Source organism: Myotis myotis, unplaced genomic scaffold (assembly GCF_014108235.1).
Source record: "Myotis myotis isolate mMyoMyo1 unplaced genomic scaffold, mMyoMyo1.p scaffold_m19_p_3, whole genome shotgun sequence".
Taxonomy (NCBI): Eukaryota; Metazoa; Chordata; class Mammalia; order Chiroptera; family Vespertilionidae; genus Myotis; species Myotis myotis.
This window is the reverse complement of record NW_023416335.1, coordinates 145,700,041-145,722,519: the sequence shown is the minus strand read 5'-3', so window position 1 is coordinate 145,722,519 and position 22,479 is coordinate 145,700,041. Positions and strand designations below refer to the sequence as shown.

The following is a 22,479-nucleotide window of genomic DNA, read 5'->3' as shown; positions in this document are numbered from 1 at the left end:
TTAGAATACCATTTAGAAGTATTGCTTTTCTCACTATTCTCCACCTCCAAAGTGTGCCTCTGCCTGGAAATGGGTGCATCACCACCCAGATAGTCAGGCAAATAAGCCAGGAATCATCCTTAACTTTTTCCTTTCCTTCTCCCCGAGAATCAGTACACAGCAATGTCCTGTCAGTTTCATGGACAAATAAATCCCAATCCTTCCTCTCTCTCCCTCTCCTCCACACTCCGCCCCCCCCCCCACCCCCCACTCAGGGCCACCATCACCTTTCTCATCAGGCTAATACAATAGCCTCCAGAATCCTCCTCTCTGGCCCTACCCCAGGCTCTGTCCACAACCACTCTGCCCCGCAGAGAACCTGATCTTTTAAACACACACATCAAAGCTCAGCTTAGAGCACTCAGCTTCCGGCTTCTTGAATTCAAAGAGGCCAAGCTTAACCTCTCCACAGCTGCTCCCACCTGGCCTCGGCCCGGAGGCCTCTCCCCATATCTTCCAGCCTCACACATCTCAGTTTGTTGTGCTCCCCCCCCCCCACCCCGCTCACTGTTATGTTATCTCTTCATGACACGTAACATGATTTGAGATTTTTTTTAAATTAATAAACTTAATTTTTAGGTTTATAGTTTTAGATTTACAGAAAAATTGAACAAAGAGTACAGAGTTCCCCTTACTTCTTCTCCCCTGCCTCCCTAAACGATGTCCCCTATCACTAACATCTTGCATTGGAGTGGTATATCTGGTACAATTGCTGAGCCAATATTGATAGAATTAACCAAAGTCTATAGTCTAGACTAAGGTCACTCATACTGTTGTACATTCTATGGATTTTGACAAATCCATAGTCATATAAGGGGGTGGGGGGGGGGCAAAAGTAAACTACTACTACTACTACTATTAATAATAATGAATACAGTAATTAATAAAGAATAATACAAGAATAAACTCTGTGTTTTGTGTACTCACAACTGTAACCCTACTTTTGCCAACCCCTGTATTCACTATTGTCATATACAAAATAGCTTCACTGACCTAAAATTTGCTTCACCTATTCACTCTACCCCACCCAACCTCTGGCATCCACTGATCTTTATATTGTCTCTAGAGATTTGCCTTACAGAATGTCATATACCTGGAATCATGCAATATGTTCACTATTTGATTTTTTAAATATTATTTTTTAAAAAATTCCTCATGAGAACAGAGACCGCTTCTGTCTTGTTCTTTCCTTTTCCCACAGTACCAACAACAGACCCTTAGTGGATCCTCTGTAGGAATTTGTGGATTGAATGAATGGATGAATCTACCCACCAACCCCATAAAGTGCAACCACCTACACTTTTGAAATACTCTTTTCTTGAATTGCTCTGGTAGCCTTGGAGCAGACTTATCCAGGTTTCAGGCTTTTCCACTGATGCTTCGCAGATATTAGGAAAAGAAAAGTTGCTCCCCGGCCCCACGTGGTTGAGGGTGTGACTGCTCTGGGACCTTTTGCCACCCGAGACCAATATCTCACAGAGGGATTTTCCCAGTCATTTTAGACTCATGGGTGCCCCTTGGGTTAGAAATGCAGACTCTTACATATTAATGGCAAGCTCTGCTCTGGCTCCCTCATCCTCTCATAATCACAGGCTGATCATGGATCTGCTGCCTCACTTTCCTCCCTTTAACCTTGCCTTTGCTCTTCCGAATCTTACCATTTACCCCTAAACAATTTCTATTTTTCTCACTCTTTACCCCTTCTATCTTCTGTCCTCACATCAGTGAAGGAGAAACACATACTAATGTGACTGACAAGAGGGAGCACACCTTTGGAGATGTCCTGTGCTAAGAAAATGAAGAGCCAGATGTTTTAAAGTACAATGAAGTCTAACCAGAAACCATACCTTCTAAACCACTGGGAACCGCCCAGAGGTCTCTGCCACAATTTCCATAACCTCCAACCTTCTCTCGTTAAAATGCTTTCCCCTTAACCTCTACCATCAATAGATACAAATCAATTTCCTCACTCAATTCTTAAACAATTCTGTTGTTTATTGGGCCACAATTTGTAGAAATCTTTTTTAATGCCTGGCCCATAGGAGGTCCCTCCAAATTTATTAGGATGGAAGCTTTAGGGTGTTTTTACTACTTCCTATATTTAGATTCAAGGAAATATGCTTATCATCACCTTAGTCAAGGCCTTACTTGTTTTATAGCCCTCAAGTTTGGGCCTACTCAGCCTCTGTCTATTCAAACAGCCCTAATCTGTCTAACATAAACCCTTTCCCAGCAGGGGGAGCACAAATGAGGGAACAAAATCCAATAGAACACTGGCAGCACTGATGATTGCAGAAAGAATAAATAGTAGGATGTCTTTTGGGGGGTATTTGAAATGTAAGAAAGGAATGTTTTTAAAAATATGCAGGATTAAAAAGAATACAGCACACAGATAAAAGTTACTGAAACCCATTTGTAAACTTCAAATATTTTGTTACATCACAGTATTTTGAAAGAATAAGAAAATCTGTTTCTATTTGAAGGTAACTGTTAACTCATTCAATACCAAAGAGCATTGCCTAGCTTAACGAGTTTAGATTTACTTGGGGTTCTATTGGTTTTAAAATTAGAAATATACCTTTAAAGGCTTGACATTCATAATTTGTAATTTAAAGAGCTATTTGCAGTTATACTTTTATAGTGTTCATTCACCTAAAAACATTAGTTGGTGGTGAATTGTGCAGCCTTTGGGTCTATAATATCTTTTCATGCCTGGAATTTCATAAAATGCTTTCAGGGCCCTTTTAAAAAGAAGTTAGTTAATCAAACACTTTTTAATGAGTAAGCTTGCCTCTAAGACGTATTTCTTTTAAAAAGTGTTCCATAAAAGTGATATAAATGAAGAAGTAAAGTAAGCCCCAAGTGCGCCCGTGGGACTTGAATGGCTTTGAGGGCTTTGATGACCCCGGGGAACCACTTTCTAAAGCTTCATTCTCAGCATTGATCAAGTTACTAAAAGCCTAGTGCAATCCCAGCTCCATTCTGCAGGTCAGAATCCACAATTGCATAGGTTTCCTTTAGCTATCACTCCGCTGTCAGGTATAAAATTCCCCAATTTTGCAGGGTCGCAGTCTTGCTTCTGTTGCCGGTCTTTTCAGCATTCATTTGAATGGCAAATGTCACCAATAATATTAAGCAGTGGGCTCAGCAAAGGATAAAATAGATAAAGAAGCACACTTACCATCAAGCATGTTACTATCATAACAAAGATGCTGAGAAATATGACAACGGCATAAAATCCTTCTTTGCTCCAGATTTTGTCCGCTTCATGCTGCCCTTGCAGAACATTTTTCTTTAAAAGCAAAACAGAAAGTCCGGCGTTAGATGAGAGCTGGAAGAGACTGGCGTTCTTATCAGACACTACACATATTTTTAGCTTTCTCCCATTCAGTGTAGTAGCACACACCTACATTCCGCGCTGCCAGTGCTGCTCCTCCAACTGCTCCGAGACAAGGCACTGCCCCCTCAAAGAGATTATTTCATCTCCTGCCCAGGAGCAGACAGGCCCCGCATGCCAGGCCCGGTCCCAGCTTCGTAAATGTCCTTCCCATCTCTCTTGGAAATGACCTGGTTCATAGGTAAGAGAGTTCCGTTCTGTTCTGCGTGGAGGAAATTGTTTCTGAAGCTTTCTTGACTCTGTGTGAAGTCCCCTCCCACAACACCACCCTGGTTTACGTGCTGTAATACAGCTCTTAACTTTTCAACAAAAGTGAAACAGGTGCAAACAAAATCTCATAATGCATTAACCAACAGAGCAACGATGTCAGAATCATTTCCTCCTTTTTCCTCCTCTGTTATCAAATCTTTTCATTTTTTAAAAATGCAGTCTTATTTGTCAAAATCTGATTAAAGTACCAACCTCAACTACCTAAATTGTTAGAATATTACATTTTATTTAAGCATCAGGGAACACCAAAAAAAGTCCAGAATTATTTAGTAATAAAAGGTGAAATAGTTTTATTTTTATTTATACTTTTTTTGTTTACTACTTTGGGAGTGGAAAAGCATGAATAAAATGTGAATGAGTGAAATTTTATTTCAACTACTCTTTTTTTTTTAAAGTATATCTACTAAATCAAGTTTTACAATGTAATTAGTTTTATGATTCAGTGAAATTTATAGATTTATAGTTAAACTTCAACCTGAAACCAAATGATCCTCAATTAGGAAAGACAAAGGTGCCTGAGCCCTAACTGGTTTGGCTCAGTGAATAGAGCGGGGACTGAAGGGTCCCGGGTTTGATTCCAGTCAAGGGCATATACCTTGGTTGTGGGCACATCCTCAGTAGGGGGTGTGCAGGAGGCAGCTGATCAATGTTTTTTTTTTAACTCTCTATCCTTCTCCCTTCCTCTCTGTAAAAAAATCAATACATTATGTTAAACACACACACACACACACACACACACACACACACACACACACACACAACAAAGGCAGCTGAATCAAGTAAAATGTTTCCACTTTGCTGAAGGTTGCCTTTCCCCCCTTTTGTGAGAGTATGTCTGTCCCGGGATATTGTCTCCAATGATTAAGAAAGTCTTGAACAAGGACATATTGAATGATGGAAAGCCACGTGGAGAAAGGGCCTGGAAAGTGAGAGGTCATCTTGGACATTTCAGCGGCAAATGAATTCCCAGCTTAATGTAACCACTGGGGTGACTCCAGTGGAACAGATCAACCTAGCTGATCCTTGTCCATCCACAGAATCATGAGAAATAAACAGTAGTCATCACACACACACAAAAAGAAAGCCTTGAATAAAACCTGCCCTTGTGTCTGAACTTAGAAATCATTGCTAATTACCTTTGCGGGATTAAAAAAAAAAGAAAGAAAGAATACTTTCACCATTTGTAAATTAGACAAAATGAAACATTTGCCTTGAAAAACATTTTATGAAAACTTTTATTCTGGAACTCAATGAGTGGGGAGTTGAATAAGACAGAACAGAGAGGGTCTGTTAAATTAAATTAGTTAGATTGTGATTAAAAACAATTCGAAGGAGTCTTTTATTGCTTGAAATAGTTGAGTTTCCATTTCCTTTGCTTGTAAAACATTGATGTACTCACCATACCATCTTGCTTACTTTCTAAGGCACAGACAAATTTGTGGATATAAGAAATGATTTTGCGATACATTTTTAAAATATGTAAATAGTAAGTGGATGGAGAATCTGAAAATACTTGATGAAATGATTGGAAACCAAGTATCTTTCTGGACAGGAAATCTTGGGTTCAGATGACAACTCATCTTTTACTCTTGAACCTCATCCAGATATATTTTATTCCAATGTGTTCATAAACATAGCTGGTAACTAATAAAAAAACAACAACACTCCTGAAGAAATCAGGTATAAATAGTCAATGAGGTTTTTTGTTTTGTTTGTTTGTTTTTTGTGCAGGCAACTAAATTGCACCTATTGCTTGCTATAAAAGCCAACTAGTGAAGCCTTCAAGTAGGCAGCATAGACCTGTCAAATTTAAGTATCAGGATGTGAGCTTTAGTTAATGTAAAATGGGGATCAAAAGGGGTGGTCAGGTGGGTGGTAAGAGATTTTGTGTTCCTAACCTGATCTGCTTCATTTCTTCTCTTCCTGCTGTAGTTATACACCTCCCGGAATAACAACATGTTCCTTTCCGTGTAAGACATATCTGTTTTGTTTTTCTTTTACCTAAAGCAGCGATGATGGAAGAATTAACCTCCCTCCTCCACTCTCCCACCCCCAGTTAGAAAGACACATGTTTTGTACTCCCAGAACTTAGTCACTGCACTTTCTTGGTAAATAGATTTCCTTCTGAGTCATGCTATTCCTGCTGAGCACTACTATATTTGTACAGAGATCTAAAAGACTTGATAAGGGCAGGGTAATAAGTGGAAAAGTTTGTCGTTAACATTCCACAAATCAAAAGAAGATAATTCATAAGACTCTCCCATCTAACCTTTGCATGAGGTTGAAATGATGCCTTTTATATTTTGTCAGGAGACTGGAGGTTCAATAGTTCAGAGACTCCATGGCCAGGTCAAGCCAATGCCGTTGTGTCACCTTTACATCTTATTTCAGATATTCTAATAATATTTCCCCTTTAACTATGTTGCATTGAAAGTTGTTGGGTTTTGTTTTGTCTTATGATTTAAAAATTGGGCATGTTCCTGTATCACTATATCAATGAGAATGGCTTTTCTATATCCCATTTAATAATTTGATGCACTATAGTTTTCTTGTTTGTTTGTTTTTTAAACCCATTCTAATTCCAGATGGTGGAAGAGATTCCCAAATGCTAGGAGATATAATATAGAGCAGCGGTTCTCAACCTGTGGGTCGCGACCCCTTTGGGGGGGTGGAACAACCCTTTCACAGGGGTCGCCTAAGACCATCAGAAAACACATATATAATTACATATTGTTTTTGTGATTAATCACTATGCTTTAATTATGTTCAATTTGTAACAATGGAATTGGGGATCACCACAACATGAGGAACTGTATTAAACGGTCGCAGCATTAGGAAGGTTGAGAACCACTGATGTAGAGGCTTTAGGTCACAGGGGTGGGGAACCTTTTTTCTGCCAAGGACCATTTGGATATTTATAACATCATTCAAGGGCCATACAAAATATCAACTTCACAATCAACCTGCTATATTTGGTCAAACATTTCATTAACCCACCCCTAATGCCATGGGAGGGCCAGAACAAATGATTTTGAAGGCCTTATACAGCCCAAGGGCCGGATGTTCCCCGCCCCTACGTAGGAGACATGGCTATTTAGGACAGATGAGCGCATAGAATGAGAACGGAGTAGAAATATTATAAGTTACCTGGTTAATTGATTGACTTGGGCAGGTAAATGAGATGCAGCCTACAGTAATGTGGTGGTACAGGACACACTTCCACTGTGCAATACCCAGGGTGAACAGTTCGGTCTGAATGGTCTAACATATGTTAACATTGTTTTCCTCCTCAGCACTGTATGGCTGGGACTGTAATGCTTTAGACTGTTGGCTAATGTTCCTAGTTCGAGGGAACAATCACCAAACTCCCAGATTATGGCGTATGTTCATTTGATATGATTTTTTTCTCTTTGTAAATATTCCATGGAAGTATCAGTTGACACACTGGCCTGTTATTTAATGAAGGTAACTTCCTCCTTTGCAATATAAGACTTGTAAATCTGGAGTAATTTGCAACCGAACAAAAACAACCGAAATCTTAAATCATTTTCAGTGTGAATGCAAAACTTATTGTTTCAATGGATATTTATAAAAACATTTAAAAATGGAAACTAAAATAATGAATTTAATTTTATTTTTCTGAGATTTGACTTATTAGGTACCAAACCTAGTTTTATCTTTATGAGCATCTTAAAATAATATTTGTGTGCTTACAATGTTCTAGGTACTGTACAAAAATATTTTTTTAAAAATGCCTCCCCCCCCAAAAAAAAACAAAACACCCAACATAGATTCAAAATGAAAACAGACAATAAACAAAAGTAATTCTCTACTTGGTATTTTTCTTTCTGTCCCAAGAGTTTTTTTCTGATTAAAAAAAGTCAAGCAAATAAAGAAATGGCAACAACAAAAAACACATCCTTCCCTGAAAGAAGCTCATATAAGTTTAGGAATAGATGCTTTGAGACATGATTCACAATGTTCTGTGACCCATGCAAAGGATGAAAAACCAAAAAAAAAAAAAATTCATTTTTTTCTCTTAATAAACATGCTCCCATAGCAGAGCTATAATTTTAGGATAAAATGTGGAAGAATGGGTTGAGGCATAAGCTGTCATCACACACTAACCACAGCGATGAATAAAGAAGCAGGGAAACTATTGCGAATAGCTTGAACAACTATTCACAAATGCTTTGGCAGTGGTCCTCTGGACTGTTCGTGTCTGAAGCCCCCCATGAGGGCACTAGCTCCCATTTCTGCATTTATGGCTTCAGGTCAGAGGGTAATGCTGGGCCCCTTTTAAAAGTACCTGCAAAAGGCTCAATCAATTCATCTGTCCTTGATGAAATGCTCCTGATAGCCGATTAAAATACGTTCCAGCCTCCTGTAACATAATATTTCTGAGGGTCTAGCCTTCCTAGATTTCTAGATTCCCACAGTTTCACCAAAAAATATTAAGTTTTGACCATCAAATACACTTTCACTATTAAAGTACAGACTGTGGTCTTGTGGGCTAATAGTACTGTGATGAGAGTCAGGTGCTCTTCACCTTTCACCGAGCTGGGGGCTGTTGGAGGACCCCCAAGTGTGTACTTGATATTAACTAGATTTTTGAATGGTGAGCTTCTCTTGGTTCACAAATCTGGATGACTCACTAAGCTGCCATATTCTTAAAGCATTAAGAATAGTATTTAAACTCAGATTAAAGCAACAGGGAAGAACGCTTATGTAAGCCACTGAAAGCTTACAAGAAGCAGAATAAAGTAATCCAAAGGTCTTTTTAAATTCTAAAGAACAGTCCTGGGAAAAATGTGTGCAAGTCAGTCTGTGAAGGACCTTGACCAGCCGTGGGCAAACTACGGCCCGCGGGCCGGATTCGGCCCGTTTGAAATGAATAAAACTAAAAAAAAAAAAGACCATACCCTTTTATGTAATGATGTTTACTTTGAATTTATATTAGTTCACACAAACACTCCATCCATGCTTTTGTTCCGGCCCTCCGGTCCAGTTTAAGAACCCATTGTGGCCCTCGAGTCAAAAAGTTTGCCCACCTCTGACCTGGACGTATAGGTTGGGGTTTATTCATTTATTTTCTGACTTTGGATACCAGCAGCACAGTGTTTGGCTACTTCTATGCCCATTGAATACCAGACACTGAATGAAGACACCAAGGACACAGATGAAATGACATGGCATGTCTCTTGATGAACCTGTAGTGTAGAGATGGACTTGAAGACCAAGAGAGGATAAGGAGTTTTTATACTAAGCTCAAGGAGAACACAAGCCAATGAGCATTCACATCTAGGGAAGGCTTCGCTCTGTAGTAGACTGATCTTGATACATGAAAGGTGTGTAGAAGGATCAACGTATGCAAAGCATGGAGGGAAGAGAAATATGGAGGTATCATGGTACCGATTAAGTTTGGAATTGCCAAAGCAAAAACTAGGAGAGTGTTGTTGAACAGTTTATAAAGCCTAGCACACAAAGGATCATAGACCATATTGAGAAATGCATGCTTCATTCCGTAATATTTAGGAGGCCAAAGAGAACCATGACATTAGGAGGGCATGGCCAGATTTATTTTTAGAAAGATTACTCTGGTGCCAAGAGAGAAAACACACTGCGTGTGTGTGTGTGTGTGTGTGTGTGTGTGTGTGTGTGTGTGTGTAGGGCAGGGATCAGGGTGACACTAAATGCCTAAAGACCAATTCAACGATGAACATATATTTTCATTCTGCATTCAAATATTTGTTCAGTGTCTCCTGTATAGGAGGATTTCTACAAATGTTTTAAAAATTAATTCATATTCCAAGTTGATAAAATAAGGACTATACTCATTTTTTTTCTATACCCATTTTGGATATGAAGAAACTGAGCCTCAAAGAGGCTGACACCACACAGACTTAATCTCACAGAAATTAAATCACCTGCCCAGGGTCACACACACACATCTTAAGTGGTTTTTGGGTTTCAATCCTGGTATCAAAGCCTTTAAAAAATATGTTTTTATTGATTTTTATTTTAGAGAGAGAAGAAGGGAGAGGGAGAGAGAGAAACATAGATTGGCTCCCTCCTGCTCAACCCCTACTAAAAATTGAGCCTGCAACCTGGGCATGTGCCCTGACAAGGAATTGAAGGAGTGAACTTTTGGTGCATGGGAGGCTCAACCAACTGAGCCATACCAGCCAGGGCTTAAACCAAAGCTTTTTATTCCACACCCGTGATATTTGCTGAAATGAGAGGCAATAAGCTTTACTGAAAAGTGGGATTAGACTAATAATCAAGATGTCTAGATTTTTAAAATATATTTTTATTTATTAAATATATTTTTATTAGAGGAAGGAAGAGGGAGAGATAGAAACATCAATGATAGAATCATTGATCTGCTGCCTCCTGCACACCCCTACTGGGGATGGAGGCTGCAACTTGGGCATGTGCACTTGACCAGAATCAAACCTGGGACCCTTCAGTCTCCAGGCTGACACTCTACCCACTGAGCCAAACCAGCTAGGGTCTGACTGCAGATTTTTAGATGAACTCTTCCATGCAACAACATACCTCAGGAGAAACTTCTGTGATTCCAAATTGGGATAAACTTTGATGCAAAACATTGGTATTAAGTGAACGCAGCACTTCCTCAGATGGCAGGGCGTCGGAGATGCCTCCTTTTCGGTTTATGGGAGACACGAAGAGTTCCACACTGTTCTTTTTTCCCTAGTAAAAGCAGGTTATTTGTACATGTTAATAGACATTTTCAAACATCTTTGGGAAGTACTTTTACCTCCTCTAGAAACACCACAGAAAGCTGGAACTCTAGAATCTTAAAAGGCATCATGGAGATTACATTTATTAGTTATTCTCGGGTACACTTAAGACTACCAGTCCAGAGCCCGAAGTCTTCAAGTGGCCTTCTTTCAAGTAATTGACACCTCAAAATTTGTAATTTTATATTTCATTGGATGCTGGTTTAATTTCCATTCCATATTGTAATTAAATATTTTCCTCCACCACTATTTATGCCCCCTAAGCCCTCCTCCACCTCCACCTCCACCCACCTTCCTCTCCCCTCCACACTCACCACCCCATTGTCCATGAGTTCTTTCCTTCTGTTTTTCCTCTGTTGCTCAGTCCCTCAATGCCCCCTGCCTCCCCATGCCCATCCCCAGAGCTGTCAGACTGCTCTCTATTTATGAGTCTCTCTAGTTTCTTTGTTTTGAAATATACTGTTCAGATGTTCCCTGAGTAATTGTGTTTAAAGAAGCATTATAAAATCAAATGAATGAAATAAAACCTAATGCAATAGTACAGTTATTAGACATTGCTACTCCATTTTTTTCTTATAACTTGTATTTCTGGAAGGCTGGAATCACTAAGGAAGGTGATGTTACATGAACTTTGACGTTGCTTCCCTGATTCTGTTCTTCACCTCAAACGTCCCACTTTTAAAGTCTCTCCCTTGGGTAGAAATGCAGGATACTTTCCTATTAGTATTGCCCCATTAGCTGAAATGCAGAGAGAGGATTTTTTTTCTACCGTAAGTGGCAGATAGGACACATAAAAAATAAACACACCACGGAAATCTATCAGAGTCTCTTCAAAAGTTATATCTATCACGTACTTATGGAAGGAATTATTGCTAGTCTTTTCTTTTTGACATGGAGTTCTCTCATGTTAGAAAATTTTCCTTTAATGCCATTTACCAGAAGTTCAGCCAGGTATAAAATACTACTAGCAATCCAGAAAACAAAACACATTTCCATGTTTGCAGGGAACAACAGACAATGACTAAGTATAATTTAATACTGATGTCCAACGTGTTTATAATAATTTAAATAGTTTATGACCTAATAACAACAGTAGCGAGACTAGAGCACTTGTTTTCTGCCTGACACACTCTTATGTACCTTAAATCTGTTATCTCATTTAATGCTCAAAACCCCTCCAGGACAAAGGTGTTATAGTTCTCTCCATTTTGCAATTGAAGACACATAAGTAGGTTGCCTGCGGTCATACAGCTGGGAGATGGCCGAGCTGGAAATGGGGTATGGTTATGTCTCCAAAGTAGATGCTCTTCATCACCATGCTCTGCTGCCTTGGGTATCACCATAACTCTACCCATTATAATAACTGCTCCTAGAAACAGGTGTGATAAATGCCACCAACATTCTCTGGGGATATGTGTGTTCCTGCCTTTTTACCCCTGCAAAGAGATATATATATATATATATATATATATATATATATATATATATATATATATGTAGTCTAGAGCTAAGACATCTATAGTACCTACATCTCTATGTCTTCTCATTAAAATAAGATACTTTGGATATAAAACCCATTTCCCTCTTTCAGGGCACTAGGAAATATTGTATTTTCTCTTCTATGGTACTGAGCTAAAAATTTTGGTTTTTAAGTGTACTTGATCCCAGAAAATAGTTGATTTAGAGAATAAAGTCATTATGGGGAAAGAAACAGCCCTCACCCCTCCACACACACACATAACAATGAAAAGAAACAAAATCCCTAAACCAAAGTAAAAAGCAAATTCGTCTCCATAGCTGGACACGAGGATGTTGATTCAGTAGAAAGCTGAGCTCCAGCAGGAGAATCAGAATGTAAGGCAAGGGGACTGTTGTGCGGCCCTGGCTTGAGTTCCCACTGCAGTGGAAATTAAGAACAATTGTAAACTGCAAGATGATCCCAAAGTCCCTTTTCACAGGAACCTTGGATAATTAGCTTTTTACAAAGAGAAAGTCATCCGTTTTGAATTTGCCTTTCTCTGCCTTTGCTCATGCCTGCCTTCAGGTGCAGATGGGAACAAGTGGTGGGATGACATCAAGGTTCCCAAACCCTGAGATAAGCGGGGAAGGAAGGATGTGGGTGATTGGCTGGTAGATGGGTCTAAAGTGGGCTCTATTCATCAATCCCTCTGGGTTTGCCTCATTCCCATCCCACATGCCCATCCAAGTGTACTCCAGGCTTTTCAGGATCATCTATTCTTGCATTCCATTTGGAGTGCTGTCCTCAAGGATTGGTTTTCCTTTCTTTTTAACCAAAATCCTGTCTGGGCACTCAGTATCTTCATCCTATTGCTATCCTTGAAGGGGTTTTCATAGATGCCGCCCGGAGACAATGTTTTAACTGATGCAGAAGGCTTAACTTTTAGAGAAACCATCGAAAACCAACGAGAAAACCCACTGCGTGGGAAAACATATTTGCCAATGTCATATCTGATAAGGGCCTAAGCTCCAAAATTTACAGGGAACTCATACAACGTAACAAAAGGAAGATAAACAATCTAATCAAGGGGGAGAAAATGGCGGAGGTATAAACGGACGTGTCCTGTGCCTTGTCCTGGAGCAGATAAGGGTGAGCAGCTGAAACGGTAACATACAGCCCGAATAGGCAGAGGATTTTCAGCTGAGAGACTGTCTGCAGCTGGGAAAGACAGAGAACCCCCGAAAAAAAAGGAAGGTTGGAGACTGCGGCTGAAACCTCTCTTGGTGCGCCAGCTCAGCAGCGGAGACTGCGCCATCTTGGGTGGCTGTTGCTGGCATCCAGAGATCAGCTACTAACCTGGAAACAAGGGATCTCAAGCAGCGTGACTGCATGAACTCAGAGGAGCACTGCTTCTTCTCACGGAAAGGTTAGACTTCCCCTAAAGGTGCAGTTTGCAGTTCGGGTTGGAGAGAGGACCGAGTTCGCGCCCATGTGGGGCGAAATCTACGCCCCACAGAGTCCGCAGCCATTGGGACCAGCATGACCCACGAGTGGGGAAGGGGCACCACAGGGCTGCTGGCAGAAGGGAACGCTGGAAATAGGCTCATAACTGGACTGGATGTAAAAAAGCAGCCTGGACTTTGCTGGTGTACCAGCTGCTCGGTGCCAGGGGCGAGTGGGCGCGCGGAGACTGTGCGCAGACCTGGAAGGTGGAGGCTTGCGAATTCGCACAACGTAGCAGGCTCTTGTTACAGTTCCCCTTAGATCCGTGCATTTGATTATTAAACCCATTGCATGGGATTCCCCAGTTGGGGTCATTCGCAGAGCCTGTGGGGGAGGGTTCTTTTTGGGGATCCTGGGAAACAGAGCGGGCAGTGACGACTGAAGAACCAGCTCTGGGCAGTGAACTTTCCCAAATCAGTTTCAAGTACCATAGAGAAAAAAAACCCTACTGATAGAGAGGACTTATATCCTCGGAGGTCAATCCAGACACACTGCCACCCAGAGGCAGATCCACGAACTGTCTTTTCTGTGATCACAAATAAAGGCAGTCTGGTAAACAAATACAACCTGCCTTAAAATCAGGACTGTGGTTTACGGCACGGAGGGACAGTGTATCGCAGGGAAATTCAACACTCTCCTGAATGCCTGGCAGGACTAAGGCGTGCCAAAAAGAAGAGTAGAAGATCTGAAGCACCTTCACTACTGCATATTTTTATATTTTTTTAAATTCTTTTTTCACCATTTCATTAAGAACCTATTTTATTATTTTTATTTTATTTTTTTTCATCAATTGATTTTACCTTTTTAATTACTACATTTTTTTTAACCAGTATTATTGCTATCATTTTACCATTTTTTCAAGTGTCATTTTATTTTTTATTTTTTTATTTTTCTTTATTTTATTTTGGGATTAGTGTTCTACACTCTATTTTCATCGTTTCTTTAGCATCATTTCTCTCTATCTCACATTTACCCTTAAGCCAAAACTCTCTTCCTCACTTTTCCCCTTTTGTTGTCCTGTTTCTCTTACCCTATTCCTGCTTTAGATTTTCCCTATTCCTTCTTTTTACCCACTGTCTAAATTTCACCCTACTTATATATCTAATTTCCAATCCCTTGCTCTAAATCCATATACACCTCTCTCTTATCTTTCTTCACTATCCATTTTTTTTCTCTCTCTCTCTGTCGTTTTGCTAGTGTTTGCTTGATTTTGAGTATATTAGGTTTTTTTATGCTTGTTTGGGAGATTGTTTTGTTTTTCATTTTAATTTTTCTCTTTTGCTTATTTTTTCTTTCTCTGGTTATTTTTGTGCTTCTGTTTTCCCTTGCCTTGCTTGATATTAGTGGTTGTTTGTAGTTTGCATTAATCTCCAGGGATCTGCTGCTGGAATTCATTGAGATTAATTGCGGTTCTCTTAGAGTTTTCTCTCCATACAAATACCCTCTTCCCCACCTCTATTTCACTCTCTCTTTTACTTTCTTTTTTTGTCTGTTTGTTTTTTTCTTCTCTCCCTTTTTCCAATCTCATTTCGGCACTCCTTTTTGTTTTTTCTTTTTCTCTTTAATCTTTTTCTCTTTTTTCTTCTTTATCCCCTAATTCTCTTCACTCAGGTGGTCACCTTTATTTGGGGTTATTAATATCGTGAATACATTTTGTTCAGTGCCTTGTATGTTGTGCCTTGTTGTGTTGTATTTTGTGCCTTTAAATCAACGCAGCAGAGAGAGAACTACATAACCAAACACCTGGAGAAGAGAGATCATGGTGAAACAAAGAAACAACCCAAATATGAAAGAAAAACAGGCATCATCAGAAAAGGAAGTAAATGAAATGGAGGCAATGGAGGCAAGCAACCTGTCAGAGAAAGAATTCAGAGAAATGGCCATAAGGTGGATGAAAAGAATGGAAGACAAATTCAACAATATATGTAGGAACCAAGAGGAAATGAAGAAGAACCAAGAGGAAATGAAGAGAAACCAAGAAGAAATGAAAAATGACATCACTGATATAAAGAACTCAATAGAAAGCATCAATAGTAGACTAGAAGAAGCAGAGGACCGCATCAGCGAGCTAGAAGACAAGGTAGGAAAAAATACCCAAACAGAACAGCTTCTAGAAAAAAAAATTAAAAAGCAGGAGGAGAGCCTAAGAGAACTCTGGGACAACGCTAAACGAAACAACATCCGAATAATAGGGGTGCCAGAAGGAGAGGAAACTGAGCAAGGAATAGAAAACCTGTTTGAAAAAATAGTAACAGAAAATTTCCCTGATATAGGGAAGAAAAACTCACAAAAATCCAAGAAGCTCACAGAGTCCCAAACAAAATGAACCCGGAAAGAACGACGCCAAGGCACATAATAATTAAATTGGCAAACACCAATGACAAAGCAAGAATCTTAAAAGCAGCCAGAGAGAGACAGAAAGTTACCTACAAAGGATCCCAATCAGACTAGCGACCGATTTCTCAACAGAAACACATCAGGCAAGAAGGGAATGGAAGAGAAATATACAAAGTCATGCAAAGGAAGGGTCTGAATCCAAGAATACTATACCCAGCGAGGCTATCAATCAAAATTGAGGGTCAAATCAGGAGCTTCACAGACAAAAACGGTCTACGGGAGTTTATTACAACCAAACCAGCAATGCAAGAAATGCTAAAGGGTCTGCTGTAAGTAGAAAAAACAAGAAACAAAGAAGGAATGCAGCGGTAAAGAACAAAAATGGCGACTAACAAGTTTCTATCAATAATAACTTTGAATGTAAATGGATTAAATTCCCCAGTCAAAAGGCATAGGGTAAATGAGTGGATAAGAAAACATGACCCATATATCTGCTGTCTACAGGAAACCCACCTCAGAAAAAAAGACGCACACAGATTGATGGTGAAGGGATGGAAAAAGGTTTTTCAGGCCAATGGAAGTGAAAAAAAAGCCGGGGTAGCAATACTTATATCTGACAAATTAGATCTCAAAGTGAAGGACATAAAAAGAGATCAAGAAGGCCACTTCATAATACTAAAGGGAGCAGTCCAACAAGAAGAAATAATTCTGGTAAATATATATGCACGCAATATAGGAGCACCCAAATATGTAAGAAATCTTCTGGAGGAGATCAAGGGAGAGATTGACAGCAATACAATCATAGTAGGGGACCTTAACACCCCATTATCACCACTTGACAAATCCTCTAAACAGAAACTCAGCAAAGAAACATCAATCCTAAATGACTCACTAGATCAGATGGAATTAATTGACATCTTCAGAACATTTCACCCCAAAGCCACAGAATATACATTCTCCTCAGGTGCACATTTGTCATCTTCAAAGATAGACCATATATTGGGTCACAGGCAAAGTCTCTTCAAATTCAAGAAAATTGAAATCATATCAAGCATCTTCTCAGACCACAAAGGCATAAAACTGGAAATCAACTACAACAAAAACAATCCAAAAAAATCAAACACGTGGAGACTAAATAGCATGCTATTAAACAACGACTGGGTTACCAGTGAGATCAAAGAAGAAATAAAAAACATCATGGCAACAAATGGCAATGAAAACACAACAATCCAAAACCTATGGGACACAGCAAAAGCAGTCTTGAGAGGGAAGTTCATAGCTCTACAAGCCTACTGCAAGAAACAAGAAACAATGAGAATAAATGACCTAACTCTACAACTCGAAGAGTTAGAAAGAGAGCAACAAAAAAGGCCAACTGTAAGCAGAAGGAAGGAAATAACAAAGATCAGAGTAGAGATAAACGACATAGAGACCAAAAAAACAATACAAAAGATCAACAAAACCAAGAGCTGGTTCTTTGAAAGGATAAACAAGATTGATACACCTCTAGCCAGGCTCACCAAGAAACAAAGAGAGAGGACCCAAATAAACAAAATCAGAAATGAAAGAGGAGAAATAACAACAGACCCCATAGAAATACAAAGGATTGTTAGAAAATACTATGAACAACTCTACTCCAACACACTAGACAACCTGGAGGGAATGGACATATTCCTAGATAAATACAACCTTCCAAAACTTAACCAGGAAGAATCTAAAAATCTCAATAGGCCAATAACTATGGAGGAAATCGAAGCAGTAATCAAAAAGCTTCCAGCAAACAAAAGCCCGGGGCCAGATGGCTTCACAGGGGAGTTTTACCAAACATTCAAGGAAGACCTAAAACCTATCCTCTTCAGACTATGTCGAAAGAGCCAAGAGGAAGGAACACTTCCCAGCTCATTCTATGAAGCCAACATCACCCTAATTCCAAAACCAGATAAAGACAATACAATGAAAGAGAATTATAGGCCAATATCCCTCATGAACATAGATGCCAAAATCCTCAACAAAATCCTAGCAAATTGGATCCAGCAGTACATCAAAAAGATCATACACCATGACCAAGTAGGATTTATCCCAGGGATGCAAGGATGGTACAATATCCTCAAATCAATAAACGTGATACATCACATAAACAAATTGAGAGAAAAAAATCACATAGTCATATCAATTGATGCGGAAAAAGCATTTGACAAAATCCAACACCCTTTCTTGATAAAAACTCTCAGCAAGATAGGAATTGAGGGATCATACCTCAACATAATAAAAGCCATATATGACAAACCCACAGCCAACATCATACTCAATGGGCAAAAACTAAAACCATTCCCCCTAAAAACAGGAACAAGACAGGGATGCCCCCTCTCACCACTCCTGTTCAACATAGTACTGGAAGTACTAGCCATTGCGATCAGACACGAAGAAGAAATAAAAGGCATCCAGATTGGAAAAGAAGAAGTAAAACTGTCCTTATTTGCAGATGACATGATACTGTACATACAGAACCCTAAAGACTCCATCAAAAAATTATTAGACTTAATAAATGAATTCGGCAATGTAGCAGGATACAAAATTAATGCTAAGAAATCCATGGCATTTCTTTACACCAATAGTGAACTTACAGAAAGTGAAACTTCAGAAGCAATCCCATTTACCATTGCACCAAAAAAATTAAAATACCTAGGAATAAACTTAACTAAGGAGGTAAAAGACTTATATGCCAAAAACTACAGGACGCTGAAAAAAGAGATAGAGGAAGACATAAACAGATGGAAGAATATACCATGTTCATGGATTGGTAGAATCAACATCATCAAAATGTCCATACTACCCAAAGCAATCTATAGATTCAATGCAATCCCCATTAAATTACCAACAGCATATTTCACAAATCTAGAACGAACGTTCCAAAAATTCATCTGGAATAAAAAAAGACCCCGAATAGCTGCAGCAATCCTGAAAAAGAACAAAGTAGGTGGGATCTCAATACCAGATATCAAACTGTATTACAAAGTCACTGTTCTTAAGACAGCTTGGTACTGGCACAAGAACAGACATATAGATCAATGGAATAGAATAGAGACCCCAGAATTCGAACCAAACCACTATGCCCAATTAATATTCGACAAAGGAGGCAAGAGCATACAATGGAGTCAAGACAGTCTTTTCAATAAATGATGTTGGGAAAATTGGACAGATACATGCAAAAAGATGAAAATAGACCACCAACTCACACCATACACAAAAATAAACTCAAAATGGATAAAAGACTTAAACGTAAGACGGGAAACCATAAAAATACTAGAGGAATCCACAGGCAGCGAAATCGCAAACATATGCCGAAGGAATTTCTTCTCTGATAATGCTCCTAGGGCAATGGAAACTAAAGAGAAAATAAACAAATGGAACTACATCAAAATAAAAAGCTTTTGCACAGCAAAGGAAACCATCAACAAAACAACAAGAAGACCCACTACATGGGAGAACATATTTGCCAATGATACCACCGATAAGGGTTTAATTTCCAGCATTTACAGGGATCTCATGAAACTTAACAAAAGGAAGATAAACAATCCAATAAAAAAAAATGGGCAATGGACCTAGATAGACACTTTTTGAAAGAGGACATACAGAAGGCCGAAAGACATATGAAAACATGCTCAAAGTCACTAATTATACGAGAGATGCAAATAAAAAAGACAATGCATTATCATCTCACACCTGTCAGAATGGCTATCATCAACAAATCAACAAACAACCAGTGTTGGAGAGGATGTGGAGAAAAAGGAACCCTTCTGCACTGCTGGTGGGAATGCAGACTGGTGCAGCCACTGTGGAGAACAGTATGGAGCTACCTCAAAAAACTAAAAATGGAACTCCCATTTGACCCAGTGATCCCACTACTAGGAATATATCCCAAGAAACCAGAAACGCCAATCAGAAAGGATATATGCACCCCTATGTTCATAGCAGCACAATTCACCATAGCTAAGATTTGGAAACAGCCTAAGTGCCCATCAGCAGATGAATGGATTACAAAACTGTGGTACATATACACAATGGAATACTATGCTGCTGTAAGAAAGAAGGAACTCTTACCATTTGCAACAGCATGGATGGAACTGGAAAGCATTATGCTAAGTGAAATAAGCCAGTCAGAGAAAGATAAATACCACATGATCTCACTCATTTGTGGATTATAGAGAACAACATAGACTGATGGAAAGGGACAGACCCAAAGACTGAGAAACAGCAATCAGGCTATCAATCCCCAGAAGGAAAGTAGGGGAGGGTGGGGGTAAGGGGAAGAGATCAACCGAAGGACTTGTATACATGTATATAAGCCAAACCAATGGACATGGACAACAGGGGGATGGAAGCATGAGTGTGCAGGGCGGGGGAGGGGGAGAGGTGGGGGCTAATGGGGGGGATGAGGACACATTTGTAATACCTTAACTAATAATAAAAAACAAAAAAACCCCCCAAACCCCCCCAATCTAATCAAAATATGGGCAAAGGACCTAAATAGACACCTTTCAAAAGAGGACATTCAGAAAGACAAGAGACATATGAAAACATGCTCAAAGTCACTAATCATCCTAGAGATGCAAATCAAAACAACAATGAGGTACCATCTCACACCTGTCAGAATGGCTATCATCAACAAATCAACAAACAACAAGTGCTGGAGAGGATGTGGAGAAAAAGGTACACTGGTGCACTGCTGGTGGGAATGCAGACTGGTGCAGCCACTATGGAAGACAGTATGGAGTTTCCTCATAAAACTAAAAATGGAACTCCCATTTGACCCTGAGGTCCCACTTCTAGGAATATATTCCAAGAAACCAGAAACACCAATCAGAAAGGATATATGCACCCATATGTTCAAAGCAGCACAATTCACCATAGCTAAGATCTGGAAAGAGCCTAAGTGCCCATCAGTAGGTGAATGGATTAGAAAACTGTGGTACATCTACATGATGGAATACTATGCTGCTGTAAAAAAGAAGGAACTCTTACCATTTGCAACAGCATGGATGGAACTGGAAAGCATTATGCTAAGTGAAATAAGCCAGTCAGTGAGGGAAAAATACATGATCTCACTCATTCATGGATAATAGAGACCATTATAAACTTTTGAACAATAATAGATACAGAGGCAGAGCTGCCTCAAACAGATTGTCAAACTGCAGCGGGAAGGCCGGGGAGGATTGTGGGGCAGGAGGGAGGGGGGTAAGAGATCAACCGAAGGACTTGTAAGCATGCATATAAGCATAACCAATGGACATAAGACACTGGGGGGTAGGGGAGGCCAGGGGATTGTCAAGGGCGGGGAAAAAAAAAAGGACACATATGTAATACCCTTTGTAATACTTTAAGCAATAAAAAAAAAAAGCCTTAATGTAACCAAACATAAAAAAATAGAAAAATAAAAACAATTTAATATTTTAAAAAATGAATAGTGTTGATAAAAGTAAACCATTAAAGAAAAAAAAAAGGAAGGGTTAACTTTTAGGAAGAATGTTTTGGGTGTATGTCAGGTTGGTGAGACTAGTATGTTGGGCCCCTCTATTCATACCTACCGGGGTACAAGCCTTGAACTATGAAAGGGTTGATAAACTTTTTCTGTCAAGGGCCAGAGAGTAAGTATTTTAACCTTTGATTTAGCCAAACAATTGGTTAGAATGACTCAGCTCTGTCACTGTAACATGAAAGTAGTCATAGTCAATATGTAAACAAGTGACTGTGGCTTATTGCAATAAAACTTTCTTTACCCAAACCACTGGTATGCTAGATTTGGTTCAGGGGCCATAGAACCATAGCATGGGTGTTTTAAATTATTGTTCTTTATTATTGAGACCTTCAAAAAGGATCAAAGCCTGTTCTGGAAATGTGAAATGGAGGCATCTTACAATGAGGCGATTGATGTGCACTTGCTGGGGTAAGAGTCCTAACGCAGCCGCCACTCCCTGGCGGAATATTCGGAGCAAGGTTATGTTCAGCTTGTTGACATCCATTTGCAGTGTCTGGGGGAAAAAAAGAAATTCAAATTATAGTTAAATGTTTGGTTCAGGATATTCAGCTCCTGACTGATTACTGAGTAGAACAATTTCTATGACTTTGATAAATTTACACTCATGGTGCTTTGTTGCGTTTTTAATGGAGATAACATTATAGGGATATTTTATGTGAAATTGTACATGGTGTCAGTTAAAAAGATGGTCCACTGTATAATAATGCAATTTGTCTAGTTACAATCAATAAGATATATCCATGATCAATTCATAAAGAGTTTCACTCAAATGTATGTTGGTTAAGATTGATTTCAATCCCAGATTACAGAATGGAGTATGGGGCCAGGTGTGTTTCAGCAATCCAAGCTGAAGGACAGCTTTAATTTGTGTTCACACACAGTCCCAGGCAAGAAGATGCTGTGTCAGTCCCATAACTTGGCAGTTTCTCTATATAGTGATTGGATGCCAATGCAAGGCAAAGAATGAGATGCAATACGCATTTAGAAACTCTGGTTTAAGCAATAAAATAAAATAAAATAAAATAAAATAAAATAAAATAAATACAAAATAATAATAATAATAAAAAAGAAACTCTGGTAAAGAAATCAATGGTACTGATGATTTGGCAATTCTTATTCAGCTGTTTAGGCAAACACTCTTTTTAAGTTGTTTTGGAAAAAGATAACTAAACAT

At 39.2% G+C, this 22,479-nt stretch overlaps 1 protein-coding gene across 1 annotated transcript in view; it reads right to left on the bottom strand.

Annotated features, from left to right (window-relative positions):
• PTPRR (protein tyrosine phosphatase receptor type R) overlaps positions 1-21,792 on the bottom strand; it is a 131,287-nt gene extending 109,495 nt beyond the window's left edge. The window contains exons 1-3 of the mRNA XM_036299605.1: positions 21,685-21,792; positions 10,265-10,420; positions 3,221-3,331 (exon numbers count right to left, since the gene is read on the bottom strand). Coding sequence (XP_036155498.1) covers positions 3,221-3,331; positions 10,265-10,420; positions 21,685-21,789 — 372 coding nt within the window. The 5' untranslated portion in view covers positions 21,790-21,792. The remainder of the gene's footprint in view (positions 1-3,220; positions 3,332-10,264; positions 10,421-21,684) is intronic.
• Between the last annotated feature and the right edge of the window lie 687 nt (positions 21,793-22,479).